General features: G+C 49.4%; 2 protein-coding genes across 2 annotated transcripts in view; one reads left to right on the top strand and one right to left on the bottom strand.

Moving 5' to 3' along the window:
* Positions 1-3,961: 3,961 nt before the first annotated feature.
* Positions 3,962-4,909, bottom strand: LOC128091883 (olfactory receptor 14C36-like). The gene has a single exon (XM_052705290.1). The coding sequence runs from the start codon at positions 4,907-4,909 to the stop codon at positions 3,962-3,964; it is 948 nt and encodes a 315-aa protein (XP_052561250.1).
* A 1,619-nt stretch (positions 4,910-6,528) lies between these two features.
* The window catches only part of LOC128091903 (olfactory receptor 14J1-like), a 335,467-nt gene continuing 322,569 nt past the window's right edge, over positions 6,529-19,426 (top strand). Inside the window, exon 1 of the mRNA XM_052705310.1 lies at positions 6,529-7,260. Within this exon, the coding sequence (XP_052561270.1) occupies positions 6,535-7,260 (726 nt within the window). The 5' untranslated portion in view covers positions 6,529-6,534. The remainder of the gene's footprint in view (positions 7,261-19,426) is intronic.

Raw genomic sequence — 19,426 nt, 5'->3', positions numbered from 1 at the left:
AGATGACACCAAGTTGGGAGGTAGTGTCGATCTGCCTGAGGTAGGGAAGCCCTTCAGAGGGATCTGGATAAGCTGGATCACTGGGCTGAGGTGAGTGGGATGAGCTTCAACAAGGCCAAGTGCCGGGTCCTGCACTTTGGCCAAAATAACCCCATGCAGTGCTACAGGCTTGGGTCTGAGTTGCTGCATGACAATGAAGAGGAAAGAGACCTGGGGGTGTTGGTTGATGCTTGGCTGAACATGAGCCAACCGTATACCCAGGTGGCCAAGAGGGCCAACAGCATCTTGGCCTGCATTAGAAATAGCATGGCCAGCAGGAGCAGAGAGGTAATCATCCCTCTGTACTCAGCTCTTCTGAGGCCACGCCTCGAGTACTGTGTTCACTTTTGGGCCCCTCACTACAAGAAAGACATTGAGGCCCTGGAGAGTGTCCAGAGAAGGGCGCAAAGCTGGTGAGGGGTCTGGAGCACAAACTTTATGAGGAGCGGTTGAGGGAGCTGGGATTGTTTAGTCTGGAGAAGAGGAGGCTCAGGGAGACCTCAGTGCATTCTACAGCTTGCTGAAGGGAAGTTGGGATGAGGAGGGGTTTGGCCTCTTCTCCCAGGCAACAAACAGGACCCGAAGAAACAGCTGGAAGCATGGGGAGATTTTGAGTAGACATAAGGAAGAACTTTTTTCTCAGAGAGTGGTCAGGCACTGAATGGCTGCCCAGGGAGGTGGTGGAGTTGCCGTCCCTGGCAGTGTTCACAGATGTCTGGATGAGGAACTATGAGATATGGTGTAGTAGCTTGTGGTAGTTAACGGTGATGGGAGGATGGTTGGACTAGGTGATCTTACAGGTCGTTTCCAACCTTGTGATTCTATGATTCTATGTGAGTTGCTGGCACCCCAGGGAACTGGCGTGACACCGGGTTGCTTCTGATGCTATTAACATGTGAGCCTTGAGTAACATGAAGTTTCTTCAGCTGAAGAATAAAGATGTGTGTTAGTTCCGTAGTGCTTTGTGCTCCAGAATGTGCAGCAGATGGAGAACAGAGAAAAATCTGTGTCTTCTTTTATGAACACATCCATTTATCCAGCTGAATAACTCTGTACGCTCCATGGAGGTGGGTGGAAAAGGCACACTTGGGTGCCCTTGATACTGGAGTCTGTTGTCAGGTAGGCATTCTTGGACATCCTCTGTTCCCTCCCTGGCCCTCAGCTGATGCTCAGGAAGGAGGTGTCTATCTCAGATGTTTCCCACGCAGTTTACAAGCACTAGCACACATCCAGGAGCACCCCAGGCACCTTGGTCATCGCCCAGGTCTGCTTGAACAATGGAGACCCCACTCCATTGGGAATAAATGCCAAGCATTCAGATGAGGGGCTCACACAGGCACATCGTTGTGAACATCTGAATTCAGCTAAGAGGACTCCCCAGTCCATGGTTCTGTGAGGACCTTAGTCCCCTTTCAGCCCCTGGGTTTCCATCTGAGGATGAGATGCCAAACGCCAGGGTTAGGATGAGATGGTTGGATAGAAATAGGACGAAGGGGAATTGCTTCAAACTAAAAGTGGGAGATTTAGATTGGATGTTAGTAAGACTGTTTTTAGTTGGACTCACTGGAATTGGAGTCACTAAGAAGTTATATATGCCCTATTTGTGGGGGCAGTCAAAGCCTGCATAATTGAAGCCTTGTTCAAGAACATCCTGAGCAGTGACCTTGACCAGAAATAGCACTGCACACAGAGAAGTCAGAGTAGTGCCTTACTGTGCTGCGTGTCTGATGTGGCCTTCATGGCTGTGCTGGGATGCTCAGATTCCTTGGCCCCGGGACAGCCTCAGCAGCTCCGTGGAGCAGGGCAGCCTGCAGGTGGTGCCCACTTGGTTCCACCTGTGTGGCCTTGCCTATATTTGATTGTGCAGTAAGAAGCTCATGTGAGAGCGTTGAAAACCTTGAATCATCTCTTGCAAACACAGGCTGTAAGACTCAAGAGCAGGTCGCTTCAAGAGGCTGGGATGGAACCCATCAGCTCATCCCACTAGACCATAATGTTCTTGTCTAGCTAAGGAAAATGCAGCAAATAAAGCCAAAAGACTCATCAGGTCGATCTGCAGAGTAAGGGAAAAGTAAGATTTATTGAGCTGTAGAGGCAAAAAGGAATAAGCATTCATTTGTGACTCATACTCACTGAAGGAAAATTAAATCACAGCATTCAAGAGTGAAGACAAATCACTCCGAGCACAGAACAGAACCATGAGTTGTGACCTTATATGAAGAAACATACAATTGCTGGCTGCAGGAACTGCCTTTCTTCTGCGATGCCCAATGCAGATAACTCTGGAATAAAAGCCTCTGTCCAGCATCAAGATAGGGAAGTCCTATGCAGACTGACTTTGCAAGACCTCTGCCAGTGACAGCACAAAACAGCAAAAGAATCTAGGCAGTAGTAGATCCTTTTCTGAGCTGTGTGGAGGCTTTCACTTATTAAACCAGCACAGACTTCTCAGCTGTAAAGCTACTGCTTTACATCATCTTTTTCTTCATGCTTTATTTATTATTATTATTATTTTTTCTGCACAGTAGGGTCTGATTTCAGCACACTTTGTTTCAGGCTTTATGTATGAACACTACAGGGCTTGAAAGCAACATATCCCGCCTGAGCTCTGACAGTCCGCGGAGTGAAAGTGATGGAGATGACAGTAAAGGTTCCAACCTTTGTGATTCTATGTTTCTTAGCAAGCAGAGCTTGGAAGGCACAAGTTGTGATGCTGATGGTGTGGACTTGTTTGTCTCAGGAGGCTGCTTGTCCAGCAGGCGGCAATTTGGAACAGGAAACGCATCCCATAAGCACTCATCCTAGTAGGGACATGACAGTAGCCACCTTGCTCAAGAGGAGCCTTGAATTGAGTGGAAAATCTTTTCCTTACCTTCAGGCAGAGTGCCTCCAGATTCACCCATCACTTTCATCCCCCCACTGTGCACAACAGCACGGAGTGTGGCTCTGTATTCTCTAAGATCTCCATGCAGGCTCTCACAGGATGCAGTGATGTGCCCTCAGCCTTCCCTGACTGCTCTGCCAGGGCACACCGCTGCCTCCTGCCCGGCTCCCTGTGTGCCAGGACCACCTGGTTCCACCTCCTGATGGCCGTGCTGGGTTTCCCATCTGTGGCCTATCAGTGCACTGTCCCAGCCACAGCTCTGCCATGCCTGCGCTGCACAGGACAGGTGTGTTCGGGGTGGGTTCCCCAGCACAAGTGCCCATGGCAGCCCTCAGTGCACCACACTTCTCAGCAATCCTGCTTTTCAGACCCAGTGCTGCTCCAGCCGTGTCCTACACAGGGGTCTGCAGACAGCCCTGCTTTACCACCAGGAGCATGGAGACAGCTTCAGGAAAAAGCTCTGCCATAAACATGCAGTCAGTGCTGGAAATGGCTGGTGTGAGAGGCTGAGGGTGGCAAAAGTCCAGAGCCACCTTCCTGGTCCACGTGTGTCCACAAGGATGTAGAGAGGAAGGGGAAGAGGGATGGAAGGGAGAAGAGAGCAGCACTGCAAAGACCACATCGTGCTGCTCTCTGTGGCCATTGGAGCTGGGAAGCTGCGGCCATGACTCAAACACAAAAGAGAGGATGGAACCACTGGGCATTAAGGGGCAGCCCAATGACAGTGAGGCTGCTGCTCTGTGTTGCAGCTGGGCTCCTGGACCCTGCATCACTCCTGCCTACATGAGTCGCTCCTCCAGTTTCAGAGGTGGTAAAACATGGGAGCACAGACAACTGAATTTCTGCTGGCTTCCTTATTGTACTTATCAACAGAGCTCCTTGTTCTATGGGTACATGAGATGAGAGTGTCAAAACACTACAAAAATGAAGCATGCCAAGAATAACGGATTTAAATTGAAGTCATGTCTGTGAAAATAATAATAATAAGAAAAATAGAAACAAGAGATTGTTCTATCAATTTCTGAATTACTGTGAGACTCATCTTAGGCTGGCATGCATCTTGCGGATGCTGAAGTATGTATTGCTCACTGCAGTCTTGATCTCCTGGTTCCTCATGCCATAGAAGAAGGGGTTCACTGCTGGAGGCACCACCGAGTACAGAAATGACACCACCAGGTCCAGGAAAGGGGAAGAGACTGAGGGGGGCTTCAGATAGGCAACCATGGCAGTACTGACAAAGAGGGAGACAGCAGCCAGGTGAGGGAGGCACGTGGAGAAGGCTTTGTGCTGTCCCTGCTCAGAGGGCATCCTCAGCACGGCCCTGAAGATCTGAACATAGGACACAACAATGAATACAAAGCACCCAAAGATTAAACAAAGACTAAAATAGATATTCACAGTTTCCCTCAGGTAGTCTGATTCTGAGCAGGAGAGCTTGAGGATATGGGCGATTTCACAGAAGAACTGGTCCACAACATTGCCTTGGCAGAATGGTATTGAAAATGCAGTGGCAGTGTGCAGCAGAGCATAAAGAAACCCAGTGCCCCAGGCAGCTGCTGCCATGGTGGCACAAGCTCTGCTGTCCATCAAGGTCCCGTAGTGCAGGGGCTTGCAGATGGCAACGTAGCGGTCATAGCACATGATGATGAGGATGGAATACTCTGCTGATATGAAAAAGAGAAAGAAAAAGCCTTGTGCAACACATCCAGTGTAGAAGATGTGCCTGGTGTCCCAGAGGGCATTGGCCATGGCTTTGGGGAGAGTGGTGGAGATGCAGCCCAGGTCGAGGAGGGCGAGGTTGAGCAGGAAGAAGTACATGGGGGTGTGCAGGCGGTGGTGGCAGGCTACGGCTGTGCTGATGAGGCCGTTGCCCAGGAGGGCAGCCAGGTAGATGCCCAGCAAGAGCCAGAAGTGCAGGAGCTGCAGCTGCCGCGTGTCTGCCAACACCAGGAGGAGGAACTCGCTGATGGAGCTGCTGTTGGGCATCTGCAGTTCTTGGGCATGGAGTCCTGTGCAGAGTGCAGAAGATAATGACAAGTCAAGGCCATTCTCAGGGACACTCCTCCCAACATAGGATAAATGCTTTCCTTCCTCTTAGGTAAATGTCCATGTGACTCCATAGTTTGTGTTTAATTTCATGAGATGCAGTACGTTCTGCAGTGATGACCCTGCTGCCTTGCAGGAGCTGTCAGTTCAGGATAGCCATAGGTATATCCAGGGAGAGTAGGAATTCAGATCATTTGCTGCTGAACTGGGCTGGGCTCCTGGGACACAGGAGCTTCTACAAGTAAGCAGCGCAGCAGAGAGAGGGCTGTGCAAAGGAGCAGCTCCTGTGCACCACGCAGACTGGCTGTGGGCATGAACTACAGGAGACAAAGAGAAGAAGAAAGAGAGTTTAAAGGCTGCATTGCATGCTAGCAGGCTGTGAGCTCATGCAGGGAGCATTGTTCAAAGCCCTTGACAAGGTAAGTTTCTCACTGCAGGCTTTTACTGGAGGAACCACTAAATTTGAGATATCTCACTGCAAAATGGGATGCATATACTTTGTTTCTTTATCATGAAAAAGACCTGCTGCAGCTGAGGGCTTCTGTGCTGAAGTATCAGAGCACAGCCCTGAGGGCTGCATGTCCCAGGACGTCTGCAGGCTGTGCAGCCATGGCTGCAGCCGGGTGCCAGGGCTGTCCTGCAGAGCAGGTCCTGCTGTGCCCCAGGGGCTGTGTGCCGGGGCAGGGACTGTGCTGCCTGCCAGGCTCAGCACTCAGCCTGCCTGGGGAGCTGCCCAGGGCGCTGCGGGGAGATGTGTGGGGGGAAGGAGCCCCCCAGCAGGGCAGGGCAGGGCAGGGCAGGGCAGGGCAGGGCAGGGCAGGGGCCTTCGGCTGCCACAGCTGCTGCCTGGGGCAGGGGGATCACAGATACACTGTACCATAGGGTGTTTACAACTTGCTTAGCAAGAGGAGAGATAAGGCAGGAATTGTTCATTTCCTCTTCTTATCACTGGGGAAAGAGTTGGAGGCTGAAACGTAACAGGAGCTGGGAAATATGAAATATCTATGAGAATCCCCAATTGTGTACTCTTCATTCTGCTGTTAAGTGTGCAGTCTCCTTAAGTGCTTTCAGCCTCTGCTCTCCCAAAGGACAACTCCAACTGAAATTATTGTCCTTTTCTGCAGGCAGGAACACACACTTATCCTGCAAAGATACAACTTTCTCTAACTTAAATTTAAGTACACAGAGGTTGGGATCACTGTTCTGAGTGCAGAGAAGGTAAAAATACAAGATATGAAAACAGCTCTGAAGAGCAAAATATGCAGGAAGATTGGTAATTATTAGGAAATGATATCACATATGAAAACTGATATTAAGAACAAAATATAAAAGAATCTTGGTACTGAGTAAATGGGAAATGAGACAAAATAAGAGCTACATAAGCTTCTACTTATAGAATAATGAATCCCATGAAATTAAACACAAACTATGAAGTCACATGGATATTTTCCTAAGAGGAAGGAAAGCATTTATCATATGTTGGGAGGAGTGTCTCTGAGAATGGCCTTGACTTGTCATTATCTTCTGCACTCTGAACAGGACTCCAGGCCCAGCAGGAACTGCAGATGCCCAACAGCAGCTCCATCAGCGAGTTCCTCCTCCTGGTGTTGGCAGACACGCGGCAGCTGCAGCTCCTGCACTTCTGGCTCTTGCTGGGCATCTACCTGGCTGCCCTCCTGGGCAACGGCCTCATCAGCACAGCCGTAGCCTGCCACCACCGCCTGCACACCCCCATGTACTTCTTCCTGCTCAACCTCGCCCTCCTCGACCTGGGCTGCATCTCCACCACTCTCCCCAAAGCCATGGCCAATGCCCTCTGGGACACCAGGCACATCTCCTATGCTGGATGTGTTGCACAGATCTTTTTTTTTCTCTTTTTCATCTCAGCAGAGTATTCCATCCTCACCATCATGTCCTATGACCGCTATGTTGCCATCTGCAAGCCCCTGCACTACGGGACCTTGATGGACAGCAGAGCTTGTGCCAGCATGGCAGCAGCTGCCTGGGGCACTGGGCTTCTCTATTCCCTGCTGCACACTGTCAGTACATTTTCACTGCCTCTCTGCCATGGCAATGCTGTGGATCAGTTCTTCTGTGAAATCCCCCAGATCCTCAAGCTCACTTGCTCAGAATTCTACCTTAGGGAATTTGGACTTATCATGGCTGGTGTTCTTGTCTTATTTGGGTGCTTTGTATTCATCGTGCTGTCCTATGTGCAGATCTTCAGGGCCGTGCTGAGGATGCCCTCTGAGCAGGGACGGCACAAAGCCTTCTCCACGTGCCTCCCTCACCTGGCTGTGTTTTCCCTGTTTCTCAGCACTGCCGTGATTGCCTATTTGAAACCACCCTCCATCTCCTCCTGGGCCCTGGACCTGGTGGTGTCATTTCTGTACTCGGTGGTGCCTCCAACACTGAACCCCCTCATCTACAGCATGAGGAACCAGGAGCTCAGGCATGCAGTAAGGAAAATGATGCCCTGGTCACATTTTATCAGAAATAAACTTCTCATCTGTCTCTATAAATATCTCACAGTCTGTTCCATTACAGGCCTGTATTCTGCTTTTTACTGCTTGTAATTATTATATATATATATTAATAGATGCAATTTTCTTAGCTGTTCATATATATACGTGTGTGTGTAATTATCATTAGTGGTTACCATGTTCCTAAACACGTGTTTGGATTCCAGCAGCTCCGCTGAGACATCTCACTGCTCTCTTTCTCCTGCAGCCCATATAAACTCCAGGTCAGTGCTGTCTCTCACAGCTTGTGTTCCATCTCTGTATCTACAGGCAGATGAGGTGCCAGCAGGCTCCATGGAGCTGAAATAGGCTGGATTTGCAGAAGGGATCAATGTATTAGCATAAGGACCAATATATTATATTATCAAAAGGCATCAGAGTGTGGTCATCCTAAATCTTCCCAGTTTAGCTTTGCTTGGTATGTGAACAGCCCTGTTTTTATCAATGAGCCTGTTCCACAGAAGCACTGAAATCACTTATTTTTGCCTCCACCAGGTGCAAGGACTTGTTCTTGAGTTTGGTATAAACTTTTGGAGTTACAGTGCACCAAGATAGAAAGTGGATGATTGTGGCAAAACAAGCAATGGAAGTTTTCCAAATTGGGGGAAGAGCTAAAAGGTGAGCCATAAAGGCACCATGGTGAAGAGGAAGATGAAATAAAGGGGACGAAGTAGGTGCTGTTAGAAGGAGGACATGCAGTGTCAGGGGCTGTGCTGGGGCACATCTCTGTACCACTGCACGCATGCTGCCCCACACAGTGCCTGCACTGAGCTGCCAGGGGCTGCCTGTGGGGTGGTAGAGCCGGGCTGTCCTGCAGAAGGGAAGGCACACGGAGCCTCGTGCTGCAGGGCTGGGACCCCAGAATCACCTGGAACTCAGCGCCCAGCTGTGCTGTGCTCACCTTGCCTGGCTCCCAGGTGCTGCCTGTGCTGCTCTGTCACTGCCCCTCCTAGCAGGATGGGGGAGAAAACACAATTAAACAATTCCCGAGTCGAGGCAAAAAGATGCTTTATTCTTCTCTTGCTTAAAACCCAGTGACAACAAATTGTGTGTGTTAATGGCTACATATCAGATGCAGGGTTTTTGGTTTTTTGTTTTGTTTATGTTTTTGTTTTTGTTTGTTTTTGTTTTTCCTTCAGACTTTGGAGCAGTTATTGAACGCAGTGTCCCACTCACCTTAAAATATTACATGAAACTACACCTAACCCACAACACATGTGACTAATTTATATAATTCAGATATTTCCAACACAGCAATCAGCTCACTGTTAGCAAGGATTTCACAACCCTCTTATCCCTTATCTAATTTACTCTAATTAAAGTGATATGCTATATTTGGATTTCAGTTTTGTCCTCTCACATCTTGAACTTTTTTCTTTTTTTTTTTCCCCCTAATATTTAAGAATAACTTCCTAAGTTAACTCCGTGTACCAATTAGTTATTCATATTCTTTCTGTCAGACCCAGTCTGTTGTGTCCCTGCAGCTCTGGTAAAGATTCACTTCTGAATGCTTTGGTCATGTGCTGAACTCCACACCATTCCAATAACAGCTTTCTGGATCCCAAAGTGAAGGTTGCTAAGTTACAGAAGCACACTTATCCACCAGGTGCCAGTTGTAAGCAAAGCAACAATCTAATAAACAATTTCTTTGTGTGTGCTGGAAAAAGATGTTTTACTACAATGCGACCTTTGTCCTCAGATTTACTATGCTTTGTTTAGCTCAATATTTTAAGGATCTAAATGAGAAAGTAGTATTTTCCCAATACTTCATTAAATGTTGTAGTTTTTTATGGTCAGAATGATAATGTGGGTGCTTTTTCAATACATCGGTTACACAGACTGGTACAAAAATCTACCTGGACTTTTGGAAGTCCTTTGTCATGGTCCCACATCACATCCTGATCTCTGTGGAGAGATACGTGAGATGGATTTGAAGGGCAGACTGCTCATTGGAGAAGAAATTGGTTGGAAGGTCGCAGCCAAAGGACTGTGGTAAATGGCTGTCTGGGAAATGAGCTCCACCAGGTGGAGGCCGATCACAAGTTCTGTCCACAGGGGTCAGCCTTGGGACCAGAGCTCTTCAACATCTATCAGTGGCATGGATGACGAGATAGAGCGCTCCCTCATGACACCAAGCTGCATGGTGCAGTTGGCACGACAGAACGAAGGGCTGCCATCCAGAGGGACTGGACAGGCTTGAAAAGTGGGCCCAAAGAAACACCATGAGGTTCAACAAGATCAAATGCCAGTTTTTTGCACTTGTGTCAGGACAATCCCAGGTATGAGGGAAGAAGTCCTGGAGAGAACTGGGGAAGGACTTAAAAGTCCTGGTAGATGAAAACCTTAGCAGGAGCCAGCAGTGTGTGCTTGCAGCCTGGGAGGCCAACTGTGCCCTGGGCTGCATCAACAGAGAGGAGGTCATCAGAGCAGGGGAGGGCATTGTCCTTTTCTACTCAGCCCTCAGAAGGACCCATCTGAAGTATGACGTAAAGCTTTTGGAGAAGGTCCAGAGGAAAGCCACGAGGGTAATCAGAGGGCTGGAGGACCTCTCCTAGAAAGACAGGCTGAGGGAGATGGGAGAGGAAATGGCTCAGAAGAGAAAACATTGCAGCCTTCCAGTACTTTCAAAGAGCTCAGAAATAAGAGGGAAACCAACATTTAGCAATGGGCAGATATTGAAAGCACAAGGTACAAATATTTTAAGTTAAAAGAGGTGAGATTTAGATTAGAGATTGGGTGGATCTTTTCAGTGAGAGGGTGGCGAGGTTCTGGCTGTTGTGATTTCATGATTTTTTGTGTTGTCAGTATGCCACATTAAAACATCATGTGAACCAGTGAGAGTTAAAGAGTTAGTGTTCTGGTTCCATTTGCTGCCTTTTATGGGCATTTTGAGTATTCTGAAGGGAGGGAGGGGCGGAATTCCTGGAGCTGTGGCACAAAGAAGAAGATAGGTGGAGATCCGGACTGGACCACAGTGGCTCTGCCTCAGGCCCCGCTCAGTACACAGCAGAGAAGGGCATGTGCTTCCCTTGTGCTATCGTGGAGACTCACACTTTGGGCACACTTTGATTCAGTAGGATTTCAGAAATTACCGTTCTTCCTCAGATGGTTGCTGTTGTGATCCATTTGTTAAACCCATCTACTAGCTCTCTGCCCTTCCATCTCTCCCAGAGCACGTGGCCCGCGGCACGCCTTGCTGCAAGGCCAGGGCCAGCAGGATTGTGCAGCAAAACTCCAGTACCCTTTTCTTTTTATTTCTTCACTCTTTTGTCACTCCTTTTTTTTTTCTTTTTTTTTCTCCTGGGGCCTGTGTCCCCCCTCACACGGTCTTAGATCCAGGGATAACTCCGTAACACAGGAGTTTAGAGTGAATGGTTGAAGGAGCGGGTTTGCAAGCGGTATTTTCCTCTCTCCTTGTTCTGGGGTGGTGAGGGATACGGAGCAGTCTCAGAAATTGCAGGCTTTGAATAAGTGGCAGAAAGAATCATAGAATTGTAGAATCACAGAATCACAAGGTTGGAAAAGACCTATAAGATCATCTGGTCCAACCGTCTCCTCATCACCACTGCCACCACAAGCACTAAACCACATCACGCAGTTCCTCATCCAGACGCGTCTTGAACTCCGCCAGGGACGGCGACTCCACCACCTCCCTGGGCAGCCATTCCAGTGCCTCACCACTCCCTGAGAGAAATAGTTCTTCCTTATGTCTAATCTAAACCTCCTTTGATACAACTTGCAGCCATTACCCTGTGTCCTGTTTGTTGCCTGGGAGAAGAGGCCAAATCTTTCTTCACCACAACCTCCCTTCAGGGAGGTTGTAGAGTGCAATGAGGTCTCCCCTGAGCCTCCTCTTCTCCAGACTGAACAATCCCAGCTCCCTCAACCGCTCCTCATAAGACTTGTGCTCCAGACCCCTCACCATTTTGTCACCCTTCTCTAGACACGCTCCAGGACCTCAACATCTTTCCTGTAGTGAGGAGCCCAAAACTGAACACAGTACTCGAGGTGCGGCCTCACCAGTGCTGAGTAGAAGGGGATGATCATCTCCCTGTTCCCGCTGGCCACACTATTTCTAATGCAGGCCAAGATGCCGTTGGCTATCTTGGCCACCTGGGCACATTGTTGGCTCATGTTCAGCCGAGCATCAACCAACACGTCCAGGTCCCTCTCTTCTTCACACTCATCCAGCCACTCATCCCCAAGCCTGTAACACTGCATGGGGTTGTTGTGCCCAAAGTGCAGGACCTGGCACTTGGCCTTGTTGAACCTCATCCCATTCACTTCAGCCCAGCGGTCCAGCCTGTCTAAATCCCTCTGAAAGGCCTCCCTACTGTCAGGCAGATTGACACCACCTCCCAACTTGGTGTCATCTGCAAACATACTGAGAGTGCACTCAATCCCCTCAGCTAGGCCATCATTAAAGATATTAAACAAGATGGGCCCCAGTACCGACCCCTTGGGGACACCACTTGAAACGGGTCGCCAGCTGGACTTCACTCCGTTCACCACGACCCGCTGGGCATGGCCCTCTAGCCAGTTCCTTACCCAAAGAAGTGTATACCTACCCAGGCCACAGGCAACCAGTTTCCCCAGAAGAAGCCTGTGAGAGACCGTGTCAAAGGCTTTGCTGAAGTCTAGACAGACTACATCAACAGTCCTTCCCTCATCTGCCAGACTGGTCACCCAGTCATAGAAGGAGATGAGGTTGGTCAGGCACAACCTGCCTTTCACAAACCCATGCTGGCTGGGCCTGATCCCCTGGACACCACGCACGTGCCGTGCAATTTCACCCGAGATTATTTGCTTCATTACTTTCCCCAGTATGGATTTCAGGCTAACAGGCCTGTAGTTCCCTGGATCCTCCTTGTGTCCCTTCTTGAAGATGGAAGTCACATCAGCAAGCCTCCAATCCTCCGGGATCTCCCCACTTAACCAGGAGTGCTGATAGATGGCTGAGAGCGGCTCAGCAATCACCTCCCCCAGCTCCCTCAGCACCTGAGGGTGCAGCCCATCTGGTCCCATGGACTTGTGACAGTCCAGATAGAGGAAAGGCTCTCTGACCGTCTCCACCTGAATCGCCGGGGGTATATTTTGAGTAGGGTCTCAGACTTCCAGATCAGGGCGTAAAATGCCCAGTGGATAACTGGTCTGGCTATTAAAGGCAGTTGTAAAGAAGACATTGAGGACCTCAGCCTTCTCCTTGTCCTCAGTGGCCACATTCCTTGCTGCATCAAGTACAGGATGAGAAATGTCCTTGGTTCTTCTTTTGCCATTGATATCTTTATAAATTTATATTTATATTAATTTATATTTTTTATTCTCTTTTACTGCAATGGCCAATCTGAGTTCAAGTTGGGCTTTCGCCTTCATAACTTCCTGCCTGCATACCTTAGATACTTCCTTGTAATCTCCCCAAGCAGCTTGTCCTTTCTTCCAGAGGACGTAGACTCTCTTTCTTCTTCCTGAGTCTCAACAGTAATTCCCGGCTCATCCACACCGGTCATCTTCCCCTACGGCTCACCTTCCGGCACTCAGGACAGCCTGCTCTTGTGCCTTTAAGGTTTCCATCTTGAGGAGCATCCAGGCTTCCTGGGCCTCTTTACTGTTGAGAAGCGACTCCCAAGGGACCCGTGCTACAAGCACCCTGAACAGGTCGAAGTCTGCCCTCTGGAAATTCAAGAAAGTAGTTTTGCTGGGTCACTTGTTTGACATCTCCAAGAATAGAGAATTCTGCAATTCCATGGTGGCTCTGCCCAAGACAGTCCACAATCTTCACTTCTCCCACCAGTCCTTCTCTGTTGGCGGAAACCAGGTCCAGCAGGGCACCACCCCTGGTAGGCTCTCCTATCAGTTGCATGAGGAAGACTTCCACACAGTCTAGAAACCTCCTGGACTGCTTCCTCTGTGCTGTATTATATTTCCAACATATAACAGGGAAGTTCAAGTCTCCCTTCAGAACAAGTGCTGGTGATCGTGCGAGTTGCTCATAGAATGCCTCATTCAACTCTTCACCCTGATTAGGTGGTCTATAACAGACCCTCACCAAGATGTCACCCTTACAGGCCCTCCCCCTAATCCTTACCCGTAGACATTCTACTCTGTCATTCCCAACCCCAAGCTCTTCAACACTGAAACAGTCTTTAATATAAAGGGCCACACCACCACCCTTCTTGCCTCGTCTATCCCTTCTGAGGAGCTTGTAGCCATCCGTCACAGCACTCCAGTCATGGGAGTGGTCCCACCATGTTTCAGTAACAGCAACAAGGTCATAATTAGCCTGACTCACAGTCACTACCAACTCTTCCTGCTTGTTGCTCACGCTGCGTGCGTTGGTGTAGATGCATTTCAGTCGAGTCATCTGCTTCACCCCCAGCTCAAGCATCGTTCCCCTAGGCTCATCTCCTGAGTGGCCTGTTTTGTCCCCTTCCCCTTTCATAGCTATTTTAAAGCTCTTTCAATAAGCCCCACTAGCTCCTGCACTAGTATTTGTTGTCCCCTTTGAGATAGGTGGGTTCCACAGACAGACAACAGGCCAGGGGCCGACTAAACTGCGTCATGATCAAAGAACCCAAAGTTTCTGGCTCGACACCAGCCTCTGAGCCAATTATTCGTTGCTCGTGCTTTCCGATCCCACTCAGAGTCCCTCACTGCCCCTGAAGGTATAGAGCAGATCACTTGAGCTCCCGCTCCTTGAACTAAACAGCCTAAATCCCTGAAATCTTTTTTCATAGTTCATAGGCTTGTCTGAGCAATTTCATGACTGCCCATCTGAACCGCGAGTAATGGAAAGTAATCAGATGACCTAACCAGCTCAGGGAGTTTCCTGGTTATGTCCCTGACCCAAGCCCCAGGAAGGCAGCACACTTCCCAACAGCCCGGGTCAGGTGTGCATTCCTCTGAGAAGGGAGTCACCCACCACGACCACCCTTCTTTCTTTCCTGTCAGAGGCAGTCTCAAGGCGTGGGGGTGACCATCTCGCCCTAAGCTATCCCCTAAGCAGATTCTCCATCACCTCTCTTACTCACCTTCCCTTCAACCTCCAGCAACCTGTTACTTACAGGGTGTTGTGGAAAGCAGACTGGGTAGGTGAGGGTGTCTCCCGTGACACCGAGTCGGGACTCTCTTCCAACCTTCCCCATCAGTCAGGTCTGTCTGACTGTGACAGGGCAGGGAGTCCACCACCTTTCTGGTTTTTATTTTCTTCCTGGAACCCTTCCCTCTGGTAAGCCAGCGAGTTACTCCACCGGTCGATCTCCCGCTCACACTCCCTGATGGTCCTAAGTCTCTGCACCTCATCCTTGAGCTCTACCACCAGGCTGAACAGCTCATCCATCTGCTCATGCCTTGCACAGGTGGAGTCCCTGACATTCTCCCAGGGCAGAAGAAGGCTCAGGCACTCCCTGCAGCCAGAAACCTCAACAGCAACATCTCTCAGCAAGCTCTCCATCTGGGTAGCCATGGTCTTCTTAGAATATGCCTGCTGTCTAGTGGAGACCGTGTTTCAGCCCGTGGTCTCAGAGACTGCCAAGAAAAGCCGGTCTCCTGAGCAAGGAGGGACCTAAGCTTACAATTCTCACCACTACTCCCACCTCCCACACGCACAGATGTAGCACCCTATGGGAAGCGTGGGCTGTGCTCGCCCACTGAACCTCCCCTTTCTCAGTGAGCAGAACTAGTGGTTTCTCACCTGGTGCGTTTTTGTGGGGGGAAGCTAGCTTCCCTCCTCTTTGAGGCTATTTAAAGCTTATTATCAGGTGTGAAGGTTAAGGGCAGGTGTTTAAACCGCGCCACTAATGTGCCAGCTCCACCCCTGGTGACTCAGGAGCCCTCCCACAAGCTGCCAGCTCCCAGCACAAGCACGGTGCTGATGCTAGACAGAAAAATAGCCTTAAAAGAAGCTTTTTGGTTGGCCTTTTTAGCCCAGATCCCTTGTCAGTGCACACTTACCTGCTCAGAAGCTAGTCTCCTCAGCTCAGTTACATCTTCCCCCACAAGTAAACTTGGATAAAAGTGTGATGTAACCCCAAGTGAAGTGTGAGAAAACACGGAGTAAAGGGTTAGTAAACATGGAGTGAAGTGTGAGTAAATCCAAGAGTAAGGTGTGAGTCCACCCGGAGTAAAGAGTAATCTCAGAGTAAAGAGTGTGCAAGCTTGGTGCAAAGAGTAAAACCTGGAGAAAGCTTGAGGAAGACTGTTAAGCAAAACAGACCTGGCTGGCCTGAAAGGGTCAAACAGGGAACACGCGGCCCCTCCTGAAAGGGAAGGACTGCCATGTGGAACATGCAGCCCCTCCTGAAAGGGAAGGACTGCCATGTGAAACATGCGGGAAGGACTGCCATGTGAAACTGGCAAGCATAAGCTACAGCTTCTTCATTCCATGACCAAGAGCAGAACGTGTTCTGTGGAGAGAACACCTTTTGATCACTGTACTGACCATAATCCACAAAGAGCTAATTAAGTAATGATGTATTGCTGTCAGCTGCATGAATGTTATCTGATTTAAGTATTGTATACTCCTGTAGCTAAAAGATATAAAAACCCTGTAACAACAATAAACTTTGCTTCTTGCGCCACCAGAGCCTTAAGCCTGTCTGTCCCAGGCGTCTTGAGCTGGTCTCCGTCAAAAGCTGAGTAATCCAAGAGTAAAGTGTGAGTAAACTCAGAGTAAAGTGTGAGACAATCTGAGAGAAAAGTGTGGGTAAGTCTGGAAGAGGGAGTGTACACAGCCGGAGTAAGATGTCAGAAAAGCCCTAAGAGAAGTGAGAATAAAGCCAGACTAAAGCGTGAGTAAACTGGTGGTAAAGTGTGGTAAAAGAACTAGAGAAAATGTGGGTAGGCCCCAAAAGAGAGAGCGTACACACCCAGAGTAGAGTGTCAGTAAAACCCGGAGAAAAGTGTGAGTAAACCCGGAGAAAAGTGCAGCCACACAGCAGCACTGTCACCAAGCCACAGGAGCAGCAATGCTAAGAGGCAATGGGGTTGAGTTTCAGCTCAACACACCACCACACCACTGAATTCTGTCTCTGAGTGCAACAGTGAGCCTTTTCTTGAAAAGTTTCTGTCTCACCTCTGTTGGCTGTTCCATTCCTGAGATGGAAGTGGCACCTTAGGAAGGAATAAGGACACCAAGCTCTGCAGGAGGACCTGCACCACCTGCCCAGCAGCTCTGTGCTACTCTACAGTTGTGCTTCCTGTTGTCAGCAACTGCGAAATTGCGAGACCCCCCCGCGGGGTCTGATGTGCTAAGCTCCCTCCCTGCTCTAATGATTGATGTGTGATGTAGGCCCCTAGGGGCGTAGACGAAGTAATTAGGCTATATAAGGTAGTTAATACGTGTAATAAACGCCATTTTACTGCTCATCATATTGGTGTCACCTCGGTAATTGGCCAAGCTGCGGTCTCCTGGGGAAGCGGAACGGGCGCGTACTGCAACAAGTGGTGACCCCCGATGTGATCCCTGGGAGTGAGTCAGCTGTCTGCCAGAAGCAGGAACCCACTGCGGTAGCGGTAAATTCAAATCTGCGGAATAATGGAAGCCCAGGGACGGGGAGGAGGGGGCCATTACTCCTCGTCAGGCGGGAGGCTCGGGAAAAGGAGCCAAGATCCCCCTAGGACGCTAGGGGAAAGACGCCAGAAGAGGCCAGGTGTACGCTCGGCCGGAGGCGTTATGGAAGCCGTTATAAAGGTGATTTTACATGCATGCAAAATTTATTGCGGGAAAAATGTTCCTTCTAAGAAGGAGATTTCGGCGACACTTTCGTTGCTGGAGAAAGAGGGGCTATTATCATCCCCTTCTGACTTATATGATTCTGATAAATGGGATTCGTTTACTGCCGCGCTCTCACAGAGGGCAATGCTTACTCAGAAAGCAGCAGAGTTTAAGGTGTGGGGATTGATTTTAATAGCTCTTAAGAAAGCAATGGAGGAGAAGATCGCAGGTGACCGTGCTAAGGAGCTGCTGGGGTTAGGGCCGGGGGGGGTCTTGTCTCCCCTACAGATTCGCCGGAGGGCAAGATGGCACTGACTCCTTCGGCCCCACCAGAAACAACGACCCTGGAGATAAAGAAGAACGAAGTGAAGCAGGAGCGGTCATACCATAAAGAGGAGGACCCACCTCCGTACCCGGCTCGCAGCATATATCCTTCACTTAAGCCCTGTAAAGATAACGGGGAAGGGGGGCCGGTGGAGGAAAGCAGTACAACTTCTAGCACAGTTGATAAGAGGGTCCTTGAGGAAGGAGAGATGTCTGGGGGAGCTGTGATACGACCTGTGGAATGCGACAGTGGGGGCGGGACTCACCTACTGCCCGATTCTGCCTGCTGCTGCGGCCACCCCCCACGGGGCGTGGATTGTCCCGCACAGCGTTGCTGTGGGGGGGGGCGTTCCGACGGGGATGGCCTCAGGGTCTGACCAGGAGGGGCGTGGTCCCATATCGATAGCTTCATGGGGCCCGCCTACCCTCGCTGATTGGGCTCGAGTGAGGGAGGACATACGGGCTGCAGATCCAGCAGGTGTCGCTCTCACTTTGCCGGTGGTGATGAGACCAGAAGGTCCAGCTTGGATTCCTCTGGATTCCAAAGCGGTTACTCGTCTTGCGGATTTAGTTAAGAGCAAAGGCCTGCGTTCCCCTGTCACTATGGCAGCAGTGGAAGCTCTTATGGCTTCTAGTCTTTTGCCATATGATGTGGTGAACCTTATGCATGTTATTCTTGAGCCCGTACAATACACCCTGTGGCATGATGAATGGGATAGATTACTTGAAGCTGTGGTGGCTGACGCCACCCGTGACCCCCGCCATCCAGCCAACGGCCAGCGCAGAGGCGATAGAACTAATCTTGCACGTCTTCAGGGCCGGGCAGATGGAATGGTGGGATCCCCGGAGGGCCAAGCAGCGATGCTCAGAGCAGGAGAGCTGGCAGCCGTTACAGCTGCAGCTCTTCAAGCCCTGCGAGAATTAGCTAAGGTTGCGGAACCTGTGCTTCCGTGGGCAGACATAAAGCAGGGCCCCTCTGAGTCATTTTCTGATTTTGCGTCCAGCGCTAATTGGGATGAATCTCGCCTTAGTAAGGAAGCTTCTACAACATGATGATCTGCATCGACTATTAAATCGCATCAAAGATAACGGACAAAAGACCTTAATCACCATTCATCATGACGTGAAAGAGATACATCGTGTCTTGGAGAGAGTAATGAAGGCTGGAGAACATCACTGGTGGGAGGTTCTTTTTGGTTGGTCTCCCACAGCAACGGGAATATTTAACTTTATACTGCATCCGGTAGTTGTTATATTAGGTTTAATATTATTATGCTTAGTTCTTATAGTTATATTATATATAAAGACATGGCGCTTGCTAAAGCAAGTGTCCCAGCTTGATTTAGTGTTAAATAGAGATACACTGCATTGTTTCTTGTAAGATTTATTTTAAGGCTAATAGACGGTTGTAACGTTAAGGTAGAATTTATATAAGATTTTAAGATATAAGATTTTAAGATTTTAGGATTATTAAGTTAAATAGGTTGTTATTAAGTTGATAGATTATAGGCTATTAGGATAGGATGCTTTGCGAATCGGGTTGTAACGGGGCAAGGCTTAACCGAGAGGACAATGGCATGTATAGGCGCAAAGCGGGGATTTCGGGGTGTACGCGGGTAGGGTCCTCTCGAGTTGTAGTTTGCTTTTTTGAGCATGGAGAGGGGGAGATGTTGTCAGCAACTGCGAAATTGCGAGACCCCCCCGCGGGGTCTGATGTGCTAAGCTCCCTCCCTGCTCTAATGATTGATGTGTGATGTAGGCCCCTAGGGGCGTAGACGAAGTAATTAGGCTATATAAGGTAGTTAATACGTGTAATAAACGCCATTTTACTGCTCATCATATTGGTGTCACCTCGGTAATTGGCCAAGCTGCGGTCTCCTGGGAAAGCGGAACGGGCGC

The sequence above is a fragment of the Tympanuchus pallidicinctus genome, unplaced genomic scaffold (genome assembly GCF_026119805.1).
Source record: "Tympanuchus pallidicinctus isolate F22 unplaced genomic scaffold, pur_lepc_1.0 scaffold54, whole genome shotgun sequence".
Classification (NCBI taxonomy): Eukaryota; Metazoa; Chordata; class Aves; order Galliformes; family Phasianidae; genus Tympanuchus; species Tympanuchus pallidicinctus.
Note: the sequence above shows the minus strand (reverse complement) of the source record. Positions and strands in the feature narration are given on the sequence as shown.

What these genes read in the sequence shown, in the direction of transcription:
- LOC128091883 (XM_052705290.1), bottom strand. Translation starts at nt 4,909, where the DNA reads ATGCCCAACAGCAGCTCCATCAGCGAGTTCCTCCTCCTGGTGTTGGCA.